The following is a 19,416-nucleotide window of genomic DNA, read 5'->3' on the forward strand; positions in this document are numbered from 1 at the left end:
CATACTTGTACATGTTTGTGTGTTTGATTTTGTTCCTCTTTACTTTTTCTATTTGGCAAGGTGAAGTTGGCTAAACAAATTGAACTCAGATAGTTCGTAAATTCTAAATTTTCACTTTTCAATTTGTTCAGCCAATTAAGGATTTTATAAATATTGTGTTTTATGTATTTGTGTTTTTACACATACTTGTATATACTTTTGCTTTTGATTCGTTTGTTAAGTGTTGGGTCAGGACGCTTTCTTTAAGTGCGTTTGAACCGAAAGCATTGGCGTGTCATGGAGGAAGTTACTATCGTGCATAATAAATGCGTCGAGCTTACGACGTAAATCAAGCGCTTGTTAGGAGGCACCCCAACGGTTGTAAATTTTCTATTTTATTTTTCTGTAAATGAGATGTGTAGGTGTTAAGTGGAGGCGACACTAGAAATGCAGTCTCTGGACTGGTTTTTATTTTTCTGGTGTAGTGCACGTCACGCACTGAGCAGCGCTTCGCGCGCCCTGTAACTTTTGGCCAGTGAATTCTTTTTAATGGTTTACTTGGCTAGCCTTTTTCCCACTTTCACTAAGGCTTTATAGTATGGAATTTTATAGTATTATTTTTAATTCTTTTGTTTGTGTTTAGACTCAAATTTTGGCCCGATTACTTTGAGTCGCATTTGGTAATGATTGTTCAATTTTGTACGTTGCAAGGTACTCGTTTATCGCTTTGTATAGCATAGCATGTTTAGGAGACTTTTCATTTGTACAAATTTCATATCATTCATTCTTTTTGCATAACTTGCTCGTGACTTGAATCACAATTAGTTTTCCCTTTTAACCTATAAATGTGAGGTAACTTTCCATTGTGTATATATGCGAGTGATCGATGTTTTTTGTTTTAACTGGATGTTATTATGTATAATCTTTTGTTTGTGTTGATTTTGTGAATGCACGAAAGTGATCAAGGCACTTGTTTGATTTTGAGCACAACTACCTTAGCTATATGTCAATTCACCTTGTGAGAGTGTGACCATTCGTAACCTTTGTGAGCCCTTTTGTCATTGTCCATTTTGTTTTTGAACTTGAGACATAATTCACCTTTTTGATGGATTTTGATTATCGTTTTTCTTGAACCCTCATCTATGATTGATAATTTGAATTTTTGTTTTGCCTTAAAAAGTAGGGAGTATTCATATTATATTGTGGTTGAATTCAAGTTGGGGAGAAGAATGTGTTGTTCATTTATATTGTGGTTTCTATGAGGTTATGAAAAGAAAAACAAAATAAAAGAAAAAAATGTGAAAAAGAAAGAAAAAAGAGAAAAGTTTGAGAAAGAAAAATAAAAAGAGTAGTGAAATAAAATTGTGATAATAAGTTTTGTGTTTGATTTGATAACTTGTGATGAAAAAGAAAGTTGGATTAAAATTGTATTGTTTGAAACTTTGTGGAAGTAATTACTCCCTTAGGTTTAGGCAAGTTTTTGTTTCGATTAGCTTTAGGACTTATCCCTTGTTTGTAACAGACCCGCATTACAACCTTGAAAGCCCTTGTGATTTGTGCCGTTGCATTTTCAATACGATTTTTGGATGAACGCATAATTCTGTCTTTTTTACTTAGGAGTAGTTTCATTTTCATGTTTTTGTTGTAAGATTGTGGTAAGTATTTACTTTGTTCGTACGTTTTTGTTGAGCGTACAATTGTTTCGTTTTTCCAAGTCTCGTCGATTCTTGATTCGTTGGATTTTTACTTTTGGGATTTGAGTGTTTGGCCCTGTTTGAGGACAAACAAATTCAAGTTGGGGAGAGTTTGATAAGTGCCAAAATGTAGTTATTTTGTGTATGTAAATATTGGCACTTATCAATACTTTTTGTTAATACTGTTTGAATAATTCCCCATTTTCGTGTAATTTTGTATACTTTGTGTTTTGTTACGTTTCCGTGTAAATATATACCGTTTAATAATTTTAATGTATTTTTTGTAGGTATTGTTGCGTATTTGGAGCATGAGAAATAAAGTGTCGAAAACACAACTTCAAACACGCATTTTTGGAAGGAATAAAGTTCTGGTATAGGGTGCATCGCGCGCACAGAGGGCGCATCGCACGCCCTGGGAGCGAAAGAATAAATTTTGGCAGTCAAGAGGGCGCTTCGCGCGGTTTTTGGGTTGCATCGCGCGCTCTAGGGCGATTTGGTACATAAGTGAAAGGACGCATCGCGTGCTCTGCGATTTCAGTTTTTGTATAAATAGCATAGATCACATTTTTTAGGGTTTTTATCTTAGAGAAAATTGAGCTCTGATCCATTCTTTGTAGTTTAGAGGTTCAAGCAACACTATTGGGTGGTTCATCATGTCAATTGAACGCGGGTGGTCTCCGATTGCGCCGAAAACACGAGAAGTTTCCTCTAGTTCTTCTTCTTCTTCTTCTTCCCTATGACCCATTCCAATATGGTGTTGTATGTATATTTTCTCATCTTGTATGTACATTTGTTGATCTTGGGATAGTATTTATATATTTGCTTTACAAATCATTATTGGTGTTGTTTTTTATCTTTTTGCTTAAATGCTTCAGATTTGTGTTATTGTAGAAATAGACATCATAGATCTTGATTAAGGATGATAACTATTAGTTTCTAAATTCTAGACATAGATTTATGTCTAATAATCATAATGGGTATCAGAGTTTAATGCCTTTGTGTTGTTTGTGTCGGTGGAGAAATCGTTGATGTGAGCAATATGAACTCTCATCGGTGTTGCAGAAATGGACACTGCCGTGGTACGTCTTGATCGATGCCTGGTGATTTTGATTTGTATTGTAGTTGTAGTGCGATAGATCTTCAGATTTAAGTATTCGACGGGTAGAGTAGAAATACGATTCTAGATTGAATTCTCTTAAGCTACAATAGATTTTTTATTTACTTTATTTACCTTTCCCGCATTTTACTTTCCGTAACTCGAAAACCAAACTTAGAATACGAGAACGTTGAATGACAGTTTTTCTCTACCAATCTCTGTGGACTACGATACGATATAACCTATATCACCCGGTAATAATATATCACTTACTTTTACTTACCGCTTTACCGCATCAACAATGACATGATATGAACCTGTCAAATTGTTGAACCAAGAAACTACCATTATACCATACTAGAGTTCAATCCAATATTTCATAAATCTCCCTCTTAGAACAAACTCTATAACATCAAGCAAACAAACTAGCTTTCTTCATGCAGCTTTATCAACCACATATATTGGAAAAACTTGTAACTTGACAATGTCTAGGTGATCATATCAACAACATTGTGATCTATCGAAACCTTTAGCACTTGAACTTCTCCATGCTCGATTATCCCTCTGACAAAATGTAGCCTCATATAGATGTGCTTAGTTCACTCATGATAGGCTGAATTCTTCAACAAGTGTATAGCACTTTGACTATCACATTTAACAGTGATAACTTGACCTTGAAGTTTCAGCTCCATAGCAAAACCTTCAAGCCACAATGCTTCTTTCACAGCTGTAGTGAGGGCGATATATTCCACTTCAGTGGTTTATATGGCTACAAACTTCTGAAGCGTCGCTTTTCAACTAATTGTCATGCCAAACATAGTGAACACATATCCAGAAATACATTTTCTGGAATCCATACAACCTGCATAATCAGAGTTGACATACCCTTCGATTACTGCTTTACTATCTTCACCACAGGCTCCACCATAAATTAGGACTCTTTTTAGAGACCCATTTATGTTCCTTAGAATCTACTTCAATGCTTGCCAGTGAGCCTTTCCAAGATTTTTCATGTACCTGCTTACAAGACTTACTGCATATGTTATGTCGGGTTTAGTACAGACCATAGCATACATCAAAGAACCTACTATGTTAGCATATGGGAGACTATTCATATAAGTTCTTTTGACCTCAATACTGGGACACTGATTTATACTCAGCATGAATTAAGGGTTTGTCGGAGTTACAAAAGGATTTGAATTTGACATACCAAATTTATCGAGAATCTTTCGTAGGTATGTCTCTTGAGATAAGCGTAATTTCGATTGTTTTCCATCTCTTCGGTTGTCAATCCCAAAAATCCTAGATGCATCTCCCAAATCCTTCATGTCAAACTCTTTATTAAGTTCAACCTTCACCTTCATTACATCCTCGAAATTGTTGCTTGCTATGAGGATATCATTCAGATAAAGCAACAAAATAACAAATGAATTTCCAAGTCAAAATCTCAAGTAAACAAAGTGGTCGAACTGACTTCTAATGAAACCTATGTGTGCCATGAACTTGTCGAATCTCCTATTTCATTATCGAGTAGATTGTTTTAGGCCATACAATGACCTGTTCATCTTACACACATAATCTTATTTTCCTCTTTCTAAATACCCTTCAGGTTGCCTCACCAGGATTGTTTCATCTAGACCTCCATACAAGAAAGAATTTTTCACATCCATTTGTTCCAGTTCTAGGTTGAACTGTGTCATCATGGAAAGTAACATTCAAATAGACAAGTGCTTCACAACAGGAGATAACACATCATTGAAGTCGGCACCTTCTTTCTAAGTGAAACCCCTTGCGACCAGTCTTGCCTTGTATCTCTTCGACATCACTCATTCGATTCCTTCCTTAACTTTGAAAACCCACTTACAGTTGACTAACATGGCTCCATCAGGTTTCTTGATCGATTCCCAAGTGTGTTTATCATGAAGAAATGCTATCTCATCATCCATGGCTTTCAGCCATTCAATCTTATTTTGACACCTCATAATTTCCTTATAGTCTCTAGGTTCTTCATCTAGAACCTCATTTTCATATATTAAGGCATAAGCTATGAGAGTTGTATACCTAAGTCTCTGAGGTGGCTTAATGACTCTTCTCAACCTATCTCTTAACAATAGATAGTCATCGACAATTTCCTCAACTTCCTCAGTATCTTTAGCATCTTGTGTTTCTTCTTCGACTTGATTTAGGATATACAATTCAACATCAACATGCTCCACCTTTACAGGAATTTCTTCATGTTCCAGCTCTTCTTCAGATATCTATGCACTTCGACCAACACCATTAGTTTTCTTGAAAGCCATCTCAGCTTCACTGAAAACTACATCTCGACTGGTGATACACCTTATGTGACCTAGATCTAGGCACCATAACCTATAAGCTTTGACTCCTTCAGGGTATCCCATGAACATGCATCTCAGAGCTCTAGGTTTGGTCTTGTCTTGCTTAATGTGAGCCTAGGCTACGCAACCAAATACTCTAAGTTTGTCGAGATCTGGTGGATGTCCCGACAAAACTTCTTCAAGTGTCTGCATATCTAATGTAGTCGAAGGAAATTTGTTTATCAAATATGCTGATGTCGAGACAGCCTCTGTCTAGAACATCTTCTTTAACCAAGCACTAGTTAACATGCATCTAACTCTTTCCAAAATGGTTTGATTAAATCTTTCAGCCAAACCATTTTATTAGGGAGTACTGTAGTATTTTTATGCCTTGCAATCCCAAAGGCTACATAAAAATTGTTGAACGCCTCATTGCAAAATTCAAGGCCATTGTCGGTTCTCAAACTCTTGACCTTTCTGCAAGTCTGATTTTTTACCAAAGTCTTCTAACTTTTAAAATTGTCACAAGTTTCATTTTTAGTCTTCTGGATGAATACTCATAACTTTTTGGAATGACCATCAACTATGGATAGAAAATACATTGTTCCTGAATATGATGGACACCTTGCAGGCCCCAAAGATCATCATGGACGTAATCAAGGGATCCATGTGTTCTTCGGTTGAGTTTATTGAATTTCACTCTACAATATTTTCTAAGTACACGGGGTTCACAAAACTTTAGTTTTTCGACTTTGTCTCCACCAAGCAATTTTTTCCCCTAAATCGACTAGGCCCCTTTCACTGACATGGCCCAATCTCATGTGCCAAATTTTTTTCTTTGACAAATGTTTCATGGATGCAATATCGGCATAACCTCTTACAACTTCATCCTCAAGGGTATGCTGATGTCGAGACAGCCTCTGTCTAGAACATCTTCTTTAACCAAGCACTAGTTAACATGCATCTAACTCTTTTCAAAATGGTTTGATTAAATCTTTCAGCCAAACCATTTTCTCCTTCTCCGTTAAAGCAACGTCCATGGATGCGGCTCTCTTCAATGCTTCTAACCAACCCTATTGAACCAGTAGGGCTTTCATCTTCAAGCGCCATAGACCAAAATCGTTCACTATAGTGAACTTTTCAATTCTCTTTGAAACAAGATTACAAGTATTACAGAATAACAAATAACCTCTCTCACCCTAATTAGAATTTGCACTATGCAATAATGAGAGACTAGTATGTTATTTATAAGAAGACTAACACACTAAACTAATGGACTTTTTACACAGACCCATTACACAAGTTAACCTAGAGAACAAGCTAACTTAAACAATTAGACATAACAAACAGACTCAATTTGACATGCTAAGACTTTTTAAATACAAATATATATTATTTAATCGGTGCTATGGAGGCTTAGTCATCCCAAAAGGTAGAACCGAGAATTAGTCAAATCGATTAATATCTATCTAAAAGTTAAATATGTAGTAATTAATTTCATTTAAAAAAGTCTAATTTCGATTTATGAAATTTATGTTTTTGTCTGATTCAGTTAAATTGATTTAACGAATAAATCAAATGGGTTTAGTATCAGTTTAATATTTATTGAGATAAACCTTAATAAAATATTTATTTTTTATAAAATTCACAAACATTTATTTTTTAATTTTATTTTTATCATTGAAAAAAATATTATTACGTGATAAATTTTTTAATATTATTTAACGTTAATTTGATTATTATTACCATTTAAACAACAAACTAAATAACACTCAAAATTTTATATTGCTTATCTTTGTATTCTTATGAGTACACAATATTACAATTAAATTATAAAAATGATAATAACATGAGAATATTATGAACCTTTATTTTATAATGAGTTAGTCCTATAGCAATAAAAATAAATACATTAAATATTTGTTGAATTCAATCTTCAGTGGTTTCAAGATAATCATCTGATTATGACTGAAACTATGATATATTATTAAAATTAAACAACTAAATCAATCTAACTTTCGATTAGCCCGACATGTTTGTTCAAAAACAAATAACAGGTTGATTGGTGTTAATAGATCCGTTTAAATTTGAACACTTCCACCAAAACAGACATTAAATAAGGAGGAAGTTTAAGGTGAAAAAATTGAATTAACTATTATTTAAAGTGTTATTTAGGATAGAAAAGTTCAAGAGCAAATTGTGTTTTCAATTTAACATGTTCAGAAACTCGGGAAGTAATTGAAGGAGGTGTGGAGATTGAGCTTCTATACATGATATATACTGAGAAAATGAGTTTAAGAAATTGAAAAAAAAAAACTATTTTAATTTTATACGCATCATAATATTTTATCCGTCAATATCGTATTTGTAGTGTTTTAAAATTTGAACCGAACCAACCAGTTGATCGAGAATAGGGATTTAGTAATTAATCATGCCAAAAATATTAAGTCTATTAAACTTAGTGTTTAAATAAAACCATGTGTTAAACAAGTAGATCTAAATTAAAGAGTATATTTCTTTAACCATATATAGTCTATTGGAAAACAATTTTTAAAATTATAACTTTATCTTAAATTAAGTGATGGATTTAATTTGTCGTTTATAACTATTGGAAACAAGTGTGTCGCAACTCACAATACCAATTTTGTCCTAATTAGGAAAACAATCTTTAACAAGAATACTGCACAAAGCCAACAAATACTATTTGGCACACTCACATTAAATTTTGAATAAAATAATATATTTACACGATAAAATAATTTTATATTATCAATTAATTATAATCATATTAAATATTAAATTATACAGTCACTTTTAAATAAATTATACAATGTGGCTAAATAATTAATTTTTTATTGAATATAATATAAAACTATTTTATATTACTCAGTGTATTAATACAAGTATATATTATTTAATTATTTTCTTTTTTCTTTTATGTTTCCAAACTTTGTGTCCAAAATATGTGTGCATGCAAGACTTTTTCCTTTAACAATCGGTGCTACGGAGATTTAGTCATCCCAAAAGATAGGATCGACAATTAGTTAGATTGATCAATATTTATCTAAAAGTAAAATCTTTCAATAAATTGTAATTTCATTTTAAAAGTATTATTTTGACTTATGAAATTTATGTTTTTTAATGGATTCAATTTCACGGATTAATAGAATCGATTTAATATTTATTGGGATAAACTTTTTAAAAAATGTCTAATTTTTATAAAATTTACAAATATTCATTTTTTAATTATATTTTATCCTTGAAAAAAATAATTATTATGTTAAATTTGTATTATTAAAAAAAATTATTATTACGTGATAAAAACTTTAATATTATTTAAGTTAATTTGATCATTATTATTATTTAAAGAGTTAAATATATTTTTTGTCTTTATAAAATTATCAAAAATAGTTTTTAGTCCCTTATAAAAAAAAAAGTCGACTTTTAGTCTCTATAAAATTACTTTTGCACGCAGTTTTAGTCCCTCTACAAAAACTAAAACTACATACAAAAGTAATTTTATAAGGACTAAAACCCAACTTTTTTTATAAAGACTAAAAACCTAAATTAAATTATTTATAGAAATCAAAAACATATTTAACTCTTATTTAAACAACAAATTAAATAACATACAAAATTTTATATAACATATCTTTTAATTATTGAATCTCGCAATTAAATTATAAAAATATAACATTATGAAGCTTTGGTTTAGTTCTATAGCTATAAGAATAAATATATTAAATATTTTTTGGATTCGGGTTGATCACTTCCACCCAAGAGCAAATTGTGTTTTCTTTTTAACAACATGTTTAGAAACTTGGAAAGTCATTGAAGGAGGTGTAGAGATAGAGATACATGAGTTTCTATACATGATAATAAGAAGATAGATTGAAAATGAATTGATAAATGATATATGCTTAAAAAATGAGTTAAAGAGTTTTCTTTTAACTTTTTATACATACCATAACCACGATGCAAATATATATTTTATCTGTCAATATCTTATTAGTAGTGTTTTAAAATTCGGATATAACTGATTGATCGAACCGGAACTTAGTGACTAATCATGCCTCCAAAAAAATTAAATCCATTAAACTTATTATTTAAATAAAACCATGTGTTAAACAAGTAGATCAAAACTAAAGAGTATATTTCTTATACTGTATTTGCTCATTCTTAAGGCAATGTATCTTAAATATGTTACTCAATTATTTTTATTTTTAGTTTTACTTAGTATTAATTCTAGTAATTTTATTTATATAGTCTTTATTGGAAAGCAATTTTTAAAATTAAAATTTGTATCTTAAATTAAGAGTGATGGATTTAAATAACTTTGAGTGAAAGTATTACAAATAAGAAGGGTACTCTTATTCATCATGACTCTCATCTCAATTAACATAACATAACATTAAGTAGAGTGGAGGAACCAAATTATTTTTACAACATTATTATTATTATTATTAACTTTTCTGGTTCCCCTAATGACTTCATCATATCATATTCATCTCATCAGTTTTGTTCTCCACATCAACAACAGCAACCTTGTTGGTTTCCTCGTTGCTGGTTGGCTTCTCATCAGAATCAACATGACCAACCACCACAATATTCACATCAGCCTTCATATAACCCATTGCAACTAGCAAGACACAACAACACCTGCATATCCAAAATAAATTAGATTATTTACTATGCAATTTTGTACAATATTGACACAAAAATTGCACACAAGATGGTTAAAGGAAAATTATGTATTATGTATAAAATTAAATGAGAGACTGAACCTAATAAAAGTATATGGACTTGTGAAGGAAAGTAGTATAAGTGATGAGTAGTGGGAATGTGTTGAAGGTTATTTATAGTCCATATAGTATTGTATTTACAAATATACCCTTCATTGCATTTTCTATTTTCTCCTGTGCCCTTTCATTTTGTTGAATTAGTATTGTAAATGAAAAAAATATTCTCCTATTAGTTTTATATGCATCACTTTCAAATGAATATTTTCTATTTTGTATTTGATAATAAAAAAAATATCAAAAATTAATATGGACAACTTAGTGAAATTATATTCTATTTTGTAAAAAAATTTATTTAAAATAATTAAATATTATTAATATTATAAGATCATTATTTGGCGGATATTATTTTACGCAAACCGCTAAGATCAATTAAATTACCCAAAACATCAATTGAAACATTTCTCATGACTTATTCATTTTGACTCCTCAAATGGTTAAAGACATTTTTAAGATTAATCTGTCAATTGATAATATAACTATTGATAAACTCATTTGGACACGGTCTACAAATGATGACCTATCTTTTAAAGATTCCTACAAATGTATCAAAAAGAATCACATTGAGTTTTCTTGGACAAAATTTATTTGACGTCCCTACCTAACTCTAGCCAAGTTTTTAGTGATTTGGAAACTAATGCATAATATTATTGCAACAAAAGACGACCTGATTCAAAGGAAAACGCATGTGGTTTCAACATGCTCTCTCTGCAATCATGATGTAGAAACTGCAAACAACTTATTTCTTAGATGCAGGTACACCATACATTTCTAGCATTGGGTGAAGCGAGTGTTTGACATAAACATAGATAGAATTAGTTACAAAAACCTATTCAAATTTGCTAATAGAAGTTGAAGCTCTCAAGTTCAAAATATAATAAAGATAAAATATAAAATAAAAATAAAAATATATGTTAAATTATTTATTTAAATAATAAATAAATAACAATTTAGAGATAATTTTATGTCAAATTTCACGTTAAATCATAACTCAAATAGATGACAATGAAAATAAAACTTCGAAAAAAAGATAATATCGCCACAATTACTTTATTATTTGTTTAATTTATCATTTGTAATTATATTGGAGTCAGGTGTGTCAGATTACCTCAGCATCTTTACTAATACTAGTAATTTAATCACAATGTTCTACAAACAAATAATACATCAATCAATATTAAAATATCAACATTAGACCCCATAAATCTTTTTGTTAAATATAAACTAGATTTTGCTAACAACCTCTCTCAAGAGTATCTTTTCCAACATTAAAAAAATTAAAATCGTGTAAAGTGAGAGAAAAGAAAAACTAACATGAAGACAAAGTATAAAAATAAAATTGTTCATATCTCTTAAATTTTTCTTAAAATTTTGATGATAACAAAGTATTTAAACAATAATTAGATATATTAACTTTTATTCAAGTGTGCAGGATCATAAATTAATAATTAATTTGATTTAGTCATCCCAAAAGGTAGATAATTAGTCAGATTTATTAATATCTATCTAAAAGTTAAATCTGTCATAAATTGTAATTTCATTTTAGAAATCTAATTTTGATTTATGAAATTTATATATGTTTTTAAGGGATTCAGTTAAATCAGTTTGACGGATAAATTAAATAGGTTTAATCACTTTAATATTTATTGAGATAGACCTTTAAAAAATATCTATTTTTTTATAAAACTCACAAACATTCACTTTTTTAATTATCTTGTTATTAGTAAAAAATTATTATTACGTGATAAAAATTTTAATATTATTTAACGTTAATTTGATCATTATTACCATTTAAACAACAAATTAAATAATATTTAAAATTTTATATTATATATATATTTGTATTTTTGTGAATACACAATGTCACAATTAAATTATAAAAACAATAATAATATGAGAAGATTACGAACTTTTTTTTTATAATAGATTAGTCCTATAACAATAAAAATAAATAAAATAAATATTTGTGGATTCGATAGCCGATCGATAGATTAAAAATAAATCAATCAATTTATTCCAATTGGAACGATCATATACTACCACTACAAGAAACTTACATTTAGTGATGCCAAAATGTGTAGGAAAATATTTATTTACTGTAGGTATAGCATAAAATACTTATATCTACGGCTGCATATAATTCGCTATACCTACGGATGTTTTCCGCCAGTATTTACCTTTTCCGTCACTATAGATCTTAATAGTGAATTTTTTTTTAAAATTTTTTCGATTTCGATTTTAATTTCAGTTACAATTTGTTATATGCACACTTCTTATACTAATCAAATTACAACAAACTAAGCGATTAAAAATATACATTTAAGAAATAAATTTTAAAAAAAGTGTCACCATATATTAATTAACTCAAATTTTTATAAACTTACAATTAGCGACTATTATAGAGGATTATACAAATAACAAAAAAGATAATTGTCATCGTAAAATAAGCATACTAGTTCAACTTAAAAACAAATTGTGTCTACTTAATAGCTTATAACTTTCGTCTTCAAGTTTCTATCTTTAAGTCTCCAATATTGACTTTTAATCTTTGCAAAATAGAACAATCATATACTACTAAAATTAAACAACTAGTTCAATCTAATCTTCGATTCGACCCGACCCGTTTGTACAAAACAAATTACGGATTGAATATTGAATTTAATGGAATGGTTCAAATTTGACCACTTCCACAAAAAAAGACATTAAATAAGGAGGAAATTTGAAGTGAAAAAGATTGAGTTAACTATTATTTAAAGTGTTATTTAGGATAGAAAATTTCAAGAGTAAATTGTGTTTTTTCTCTCAACATGTTTAGAAACTCAGAAAGTCATTGTAAGAGGTGTAGAGATAGAGATACATGAGCTTCTATACATGATAATATGAAGAAAGATTGAAAATGGATTCACAAATGTTATATGCTTAGAAAATGAGTTCAAGAGTTTGAAAAAAAACATTATTTTATAATTTTATACATATCATCGTAACAACGATTAGGGCTGTATTTGGGAATGCGGATCCGAGAACCGGACCGGGATCTGAACCGCTGGAATTGGTCCAATGGACCGACCGAAACAGTGAACGGGACAGTAATGGATAAAAAAAATATCCGAATCCAAAATGAAGAACCGGACCAAATATCCAATGAGTAACCGAAAGTAAAAATATAAATATCTTTGGTACATCATTTCCTCACTTTTTCCCACTCCCTCTCTCTCATTCACTCTCAGACTCCTCTGGTCCTCTCCTCCCTCTCTCACTCACGTGTCTCTCTTCCTCTCCTCCTCCCATGTCTCTACCTCAGCCACCTCCGACGGCCTCCTCTTCCCCTCCTTGTCTCCGATGATAACTCCTCATCCTCACACACTAGTTATTGTTTTTACTTCTTCTTGAATCGTGATTTCGTGTATCTGTTTCAGAGAGATATCTTGGAGTATCTTCTTCGTATAACTGTAATGTATTCAATCTTTTTGTATTGTTATATTTCACATAAATTTCATGCTATTTACCATGTTTGCATGTTAGGTTTGATGGTTCGTTCTATAGTATGTTGCTGTTTTGCCCTATTTTGTTTTGCCCTAATTTGTTTTGACCTAAACTTTTTATAAATGAAATGCATGTTACAATTTTGACCTAAGTTTTGCCTATTTCAATTTTTAAGTTTGATTAAGATTAATAAATCGTTAGGGTTTTCTTATACTGAGTTTTTTTGATTCATAAATCATAATAAAGCTCGATTAGGTTTTCTTATACTGTTCTAAATAAAGTTCGGCTTCTGTTGTTGAGTTTTGTTACAGTTTACTATTATATTATTGTTTAATTATTTGTATTTTCTTCCATGTCGTTTCAAGATTCATCATTGACTCCTCCAACAATGGTGGATGATCTTATTGATATTGAGTTGATGCTTGGTGACATCGGGGAAGAGGAGACAACGAATGGAGGTAATTTAGAGATTGGTGAGTTGATGGATATGGAGGTTCCAGTTCCGAGTGATACAACTACTCAAACCAACCCCACTGATAATACTACTACTCAGACCCCTACTCAAAATACTACAAACACAAACACTGATGCTTCAACCCCTCAAGTTGCCGCCCAAGCTCAGAGTTCCCAGAGTCAGAGAAATGCTGATGGTAGAGCTCCTCGTCCCAAAAAATCTGCTGTTCATTCTGAAATGGTGCTGATTGTAGGTCCAGATGGCATTAAGAAGTGGAAGTGCAGATGGTGTGGAAAGCTTTACACATATGATGCAAAGTGGAAGAGTACCTCTAATGGTAAGAAACATTTAGATGCTTGTATTCAGAGAAGGTTAAGGTTTAAAGGAAATAATGAGAAAGAGTTTGCTCAGTCTAGATTAAACATAGGTGATAATACTCCTAGTTTAGCTACTTGGACATATAATCATGCTAGGGTTAGAGAAATTGCAGCACACATGATTCTAGGTCATGAATTTCCTTTTTCTGTTATGGAAGGTGTTATTTTTAATGAGTTTCTAAAAGAGATTTATCCATGGTACAAAAAGATTACTAGGCAACAGGTTAAGTTTGATTGTGAGACATTTTATGAGGCTGAGGGAATTAAAATGAAAAGGTCTATGGCTTTGATTAATAGGGTCAGTCTCACCACTGACTTGTGGTGGTCTGGTGAACAAAGGATAGGCTATATGACTGTGACTGGTCATTTCATTGATTCAAAATGGCAACTTCATAAAAGAGTTTTATCTTTTAAGAATGTGCCACCACCACATTCTGGAGAGGTTTTGTGCAGGGAATTGATAAAGGTAATGGATGATTGGGGAATAAGGGATAAGGTAGCATCTATTTCTATTGATAATGCCAGTGCCAATGATAATTGCATTGCTAGGTTGAAGAGGGATTATTCTGGTAGGAGAAACTTACCCTTAGGTGGTAAGTTATTTCATGTAAGGTGTTGTGCACACATCTTAAATCTGTTGGTGCAGGATGGGCTTGATATGATTAAGGTGTCTGTTGATAAGATAAGAAATGGTGTCAAATACTTGCTCAATTCTGAAACAAGATGCAAATCATTCAAAAAGATTGTTGATGAGTTGCAACTTGAAGGCAGAATGCAAGTGTTGGATACAAAGACTAGGTGGAACTCAACTTGGTTGATGTTGTCTACTGCATACCATTACAGAGAAGTGTGGCCTAGATATGCTGAGGAAAATGGTGCATTTCTCAGTTTTTTGCCTGATGCAAATGATTGGGAAGATGTTCATGATATTTGCAAGTTTTTGGAGGTTTTTGCTGATGTGACATCAATTATTAGTGGCACATCTTACCCTACTGCTAATCTGTTTTTGTCTGAGCTTTACAGAGTGAAGGTTTTACTTGATAATCCTTCAAGAATCTCACATAATCCTCAGTTGCAGGCCCTTGCTAGTGAAATGAAGTTGAAATATGACAAGTATTGGTCAGAGTCCAATACATTGATTTCTATTGGTGCAGTTCTTGATCCAAGGTATGAACATCTTAGCATATGATGTATGATTATTATCTGAGGCATGATTAAAATTCTCTGATCTTGATATGAATGATTATTATCTGATGCATGATTGGTATCCTGTTATTGATATGTATAGTAGTGAGTTGTGACTTAATTGTGTCTTATTAAGTTGCCTTGCTGCTGGTTGTGGTTTAATAGTGCCTACTGCCTGCCTATGATGTAATCTTTTCTGGAATTGTATGAATTATTTATGATTACCTGAGGCATATGATGGATCCTGTAATCCTGTTCTTGATAGGCTCATTTAAGTTGCCTTGCTGGTTGTGGACTTGTGGTTTAATAGTGCCTATGATGAAATCTTTTCTTGAATTGTATGAATTATGAATTATGATTACCTGAGGCCTATGATGGATTGTTTTGTTGATATGCATATTAGTGAGTTGTGACTTAATAGTGCCTATTTTCTCATTTAAGTTGCCTTGCTAGTTGTGGTTTAATAGTGCCTATGATGACATGTTTTCTTGATCTGTATTATTAGAATTCAAGATTCTGAGGCCTATTCTGTTACCTCTTGGTGACTTTAGTTGGGTTTGTGGCCTATTCTGTTACCTCATTAGTTGTTAATGCTGCCAATGATGAACAATAATTCTGAGGTCATTAATTGATAATGTTGCCTTTCCTAATGAATTATTCTGAGGCCATTGTTGTTACCTTATACTTTATTTTATGCAATAGGTATAAGATGATCTTCATCAAATGGGTATACCCCTTTTTGTATCCAAATCCCACTCAATCACATACATATCAACAACAGTTGTCTGAAAATTTAAGTACCCTCTTCCAATTGTATCAAGATTCCTATGGAACCAATGATGCAACTACCCCTACTGCTGCATCTGAATCTCCAGAAGTAGGATCTACTTCTGGATTGGGAAGGAGGAACTTTGAAATGTTTTTAGAAACTGTTGTGGGTAATAATTCCAAATCTGACCTTGAATTATATTTTGAGGAGCCTCCTTTGAAAGTTCCCCCTAATGCTAAATTTGATGTTTTAACTTGGTGGATGGGAAATGAGGCCAAATATCCTGTTCTTAGTAAATTGGCAAAGGATATCCTAACTGTTCCAGTTACTACTGTTGCTTCAGAAGCAACTTTTAGTGCTGGGAAAAGGATTATTGATCCGAAAAGATCTTCTATGAAAACTAAGACAGTTGAAATGGTGCTTTGTGGAGGTGATTGGGTGAAGGAGAAATATGGAATAAAGAAGGGGTGCACTGCTTCTATTGTAAGTTTATTTTTCATGTCTTCTTTCAATTCTAACTAATAGATGTTTATTATTATTCTATCTTAACTAATACTTTTCAAATTTGTGTTGTAGCTTGAGGAGCCACAAGATGAACCTTTGACATATCATTTTGGTGAAGATTTGGGTGTTTCATTTACTGCTGCTGCAACTTGAAGTTGAATACAATGCCAATGATGAGATTGTTCTGAGGCATTATGAAATGTAATGATCTTTTGAGTTTCTTTTGACTTATCATTTTGAAATGCTGCTGCTGGTTGTCATTTTGAAACCTCATGTATTTTTGATACAATTATCTTTGGTAGCCTCTTACCAAAACATCAATATTTGTCTTGGTATATTATATAAGTTAGAATATTATATAAGTGATTATGAAATGCTGCTGCTTGTTAATTTCACATGTAAAATTATTAGTTTCATTTCATGTACAGTTTGGAAACCCATAAATAAACATGAAATTTCATTAATTTTTTTTTGTGTATCGGGTGGTCCGGTTACCCGATCAACAACAACGGTCCGGTTTCGGTTATTTTATTAAAAAAGATCTAATTCGGTTCGGGTCTTCGGTTACCCGAAATTGTTGGATCGATTTCGGTCCAAAAATTTAACCATCACTGTGCTGGACCGGTCCCGGTTTACCCGGATAAATTTTCGGTCCATGAAGCGGGATATCATTTATCCGGACCGAACCGGACCGATAACAGCCCTAACAACGATGCTAACAAATGCTTTTTCCGTAATCCAGTGTCTTATTTGTATAGTAGTATTTAAAAATTCGAATAGAATCAGTTCAAAACCAGTTGATGTACCGGAATTTAGTAACTAATCATGCCAAAAAATGAAAAGAAAATTAAGTCAATTAAACTTATTATTTAAATAAAACCATGTGTTAAACAAGTAGATCAAAACAAGAGAGTATATTTCTTATATTGTACTTAGCTTGCTCAATTATTTTTAGTTTTACTTACTATTAATTCTAGTAATTTTATTTGTATAGTCCTTAACTAATCCATTTTCGTTAATCATATATAGTCTTTATTGCAAAGCAATTTTAAAATTAAAACTTGTATCTTAAATTAAGAGTGATGGATTTATTTAACTTTGAGTGAAAGTAATACAAATAAGAAAGGTACTCTTATTCAAAATGACTCTCATCTCAATTAACATAACATAATAGAGGGGAGGAACCAAATTATTTTTACAACATTATTATTTTTATTATTATTAACTTTTTTGGTTCTCCTTATGACCTCATCATATCATATATTCATCTTATCAGGTTTGTTCTCCACATCAACAACAGCAACTTTGTTGGTTTCCTCGTTGCTGGTTGGCTTCTCATCAGAATCAACATGACCAACAACCACAATATTCACATCAGCCTTCATGTAACCCATTGCAACTAGCAACACACAACAACACCTGCATGTCCAAAATAAATTAGATTATTTACTATGCAATCTTTAATATATTAAAACAGGATACATGTTTAGGCGCCAACTTTAGACCAAAATCCCGCCTAAACACGTGCATCGCACGGGGTAAAATACTAGTTTTGTATAATATTGACACAAAAATTGCACACAAGATGGTTAAAGAAAATTTATGTATTATATATAAAATTAAATGAGAGACAGAACCTAATAAAAGTATATAGACTTGTGAAAGAAAGTAGTATTAGTGATGAGTAGTGGGAATGTGTTGAAGGTTATTTATAGTCCATATAGTATTGTATTTACAACTATATCCTTCATTGCATTTTCTATTTTCTCTTGTGCCCTTTCATATTGTTGAATTAATTAATATTGTAAATGAAAGCTATTCTCCTATTAGTTCTTAAATTCTTGACAAATTATCCAATTAAATATGTTCTCACTTCAATCTACAACACCCACGTGTCTTAAGTTATGGAAGAAATTCAATCTCATTTTTCTACTTTTTAATTTGACTCTCTTAAAAGATGGACAAACTTGAATCGCCCACCGACCAAAATATATTGTCTTTTTTTATAATCGGGTTGATTCGGTTGTTTAATTTGGGTAATTATAGATATTCAATTTATGCAAACTGTTAAGGTCAATTAAATTATCCAAGACATCAATTGAAACATTTTTCATGGTTTATCCATTTTGACTCTTCAAATTATTAAAGACATTTTTAAGATTAACTTGTCAATTGATGAAACTACTATTGATAAACTCATTTGAATAGGATCGGCAAATAATGATCTATCTTTTAAAGATTCCTACAAATGTATCAAGAAGAATCACATTGAGCCTTCTTGGATCTGCCTAGTCTTTAGTGATTTTGGAAGATAATGCATAATATTATTGCAACAAAAGACAACTTGATTCAAAGGGGAACACATATGATTTCGAGGTGCTCTCTGCAATCATGATGTAGAAATTGTAGACAACTTATTTCTCAGATGCAGGTACACCTTACATTTCTAACATTGAGTGGAGCGAGTGTTTGACATGAACATTGATAGAATTAGTTACAAAAGCTTATTCAAACTTGTTGGTAGAAGTTGAAGCTCTCATATTCAAAATATAATAATGGTACCTGTTGGTAGAAGTTGAAGCTCTCAAATTCAAAATATAATAATAGTAAAATTGGAGCTTTTTATTAGATTTTTCACTTTTAATCCGGTTCGGGGGTTAGTTCTGGTATCAAGTGGGTCCAGCCCCCTCCCGATCGCAGTTGCGGAGAATCGAACAGTGGTTCTCCATACCAAGTCCAACGCCAATCACCATTGGAC

At 31.5% G+C, this 19,416-nt stretch overlaps 1 protein-coding gene and 2 long non-coding RNA genes across 3 annotated transcripts; 1 reads left to right on the forward strand and 2 right to left on the reverse strand.

Annotated features, from left to right (window-relative positions):
- Positions 1 to 9,434: 9,434 nt before the first annotated feature.
- Positions 9,435 to 10,025, reverse strand: LOC131613471 (uncharacterized). Its single transcript, XR_009287608.1, has 2 exons — positions 9,872 to 10,025; positions 9,435 to 9,746 (listed from the first exon to the last, which is right to left on the reverse strand). It is a non-coding gene; the product is annotated as an uncharacterized LOC131613471 (long non-coding RNA).
- Positions 10,026 to 13,721: 3,696 nt separating this feature from the next.
- LOC131650217 (zinc finger BED domain-containing protein RICESLEEPER 2-like) lies at positions 13,722 to 15,389 on the forward strand. The gene has a single exon (XM_058919934.1). The coding sequence runs from the start codon at positions 13,722 to 13,724 to the stop codon at positions 15,387 to 15,389; it is 1,668 nt and encodes a 555-aa protein (XP_058775917.1).
- A 2,330-nt stretch (positions 15,390 to 17,719) lies between these two features.
- Positions 17,720 to 18,401, reverse strand: LOC131613483 (uncharacterized). Its single transcript, XR_009287609.1, has 2 exons — positions 18,296 to 18,401; positions 17,720 to 18,077 (listed from the first exon to the last, which is right to left on the reverse strand). It is a non-coding gene; the product is annotated as an uncharacterized LOC131613483 (long non-coding RNA).
- Between the last annotated feature and the right edge of the window lie 1,015 nt (positions 18,402 to 19,416).

The sequence above is a fragment of the Vicia villosa genome, linkage group LG1 (assembly GCF_029867415.1).
Source record: "Vicia villosa cultivar HV-30 ecotype Madison, WI linkage group LG1, Vvil1.0, whole genome shotgun sequence".
Taxonomy (NCBI): Eukaryota; Viridiplantae; Streptophyta; class Magnoliopsida; order Fabales; family Fabaceae; genus Vicia; species Vicia villosa.

Coding starts and splice junctions, on each gene's coding strand:
- LOC131650217 (XM_058919934.1), top strand. CDS start 13,722: ATGTCGTTTCAAGATTCATCATTGACTCCTCCAACAATGGTGGATGAT.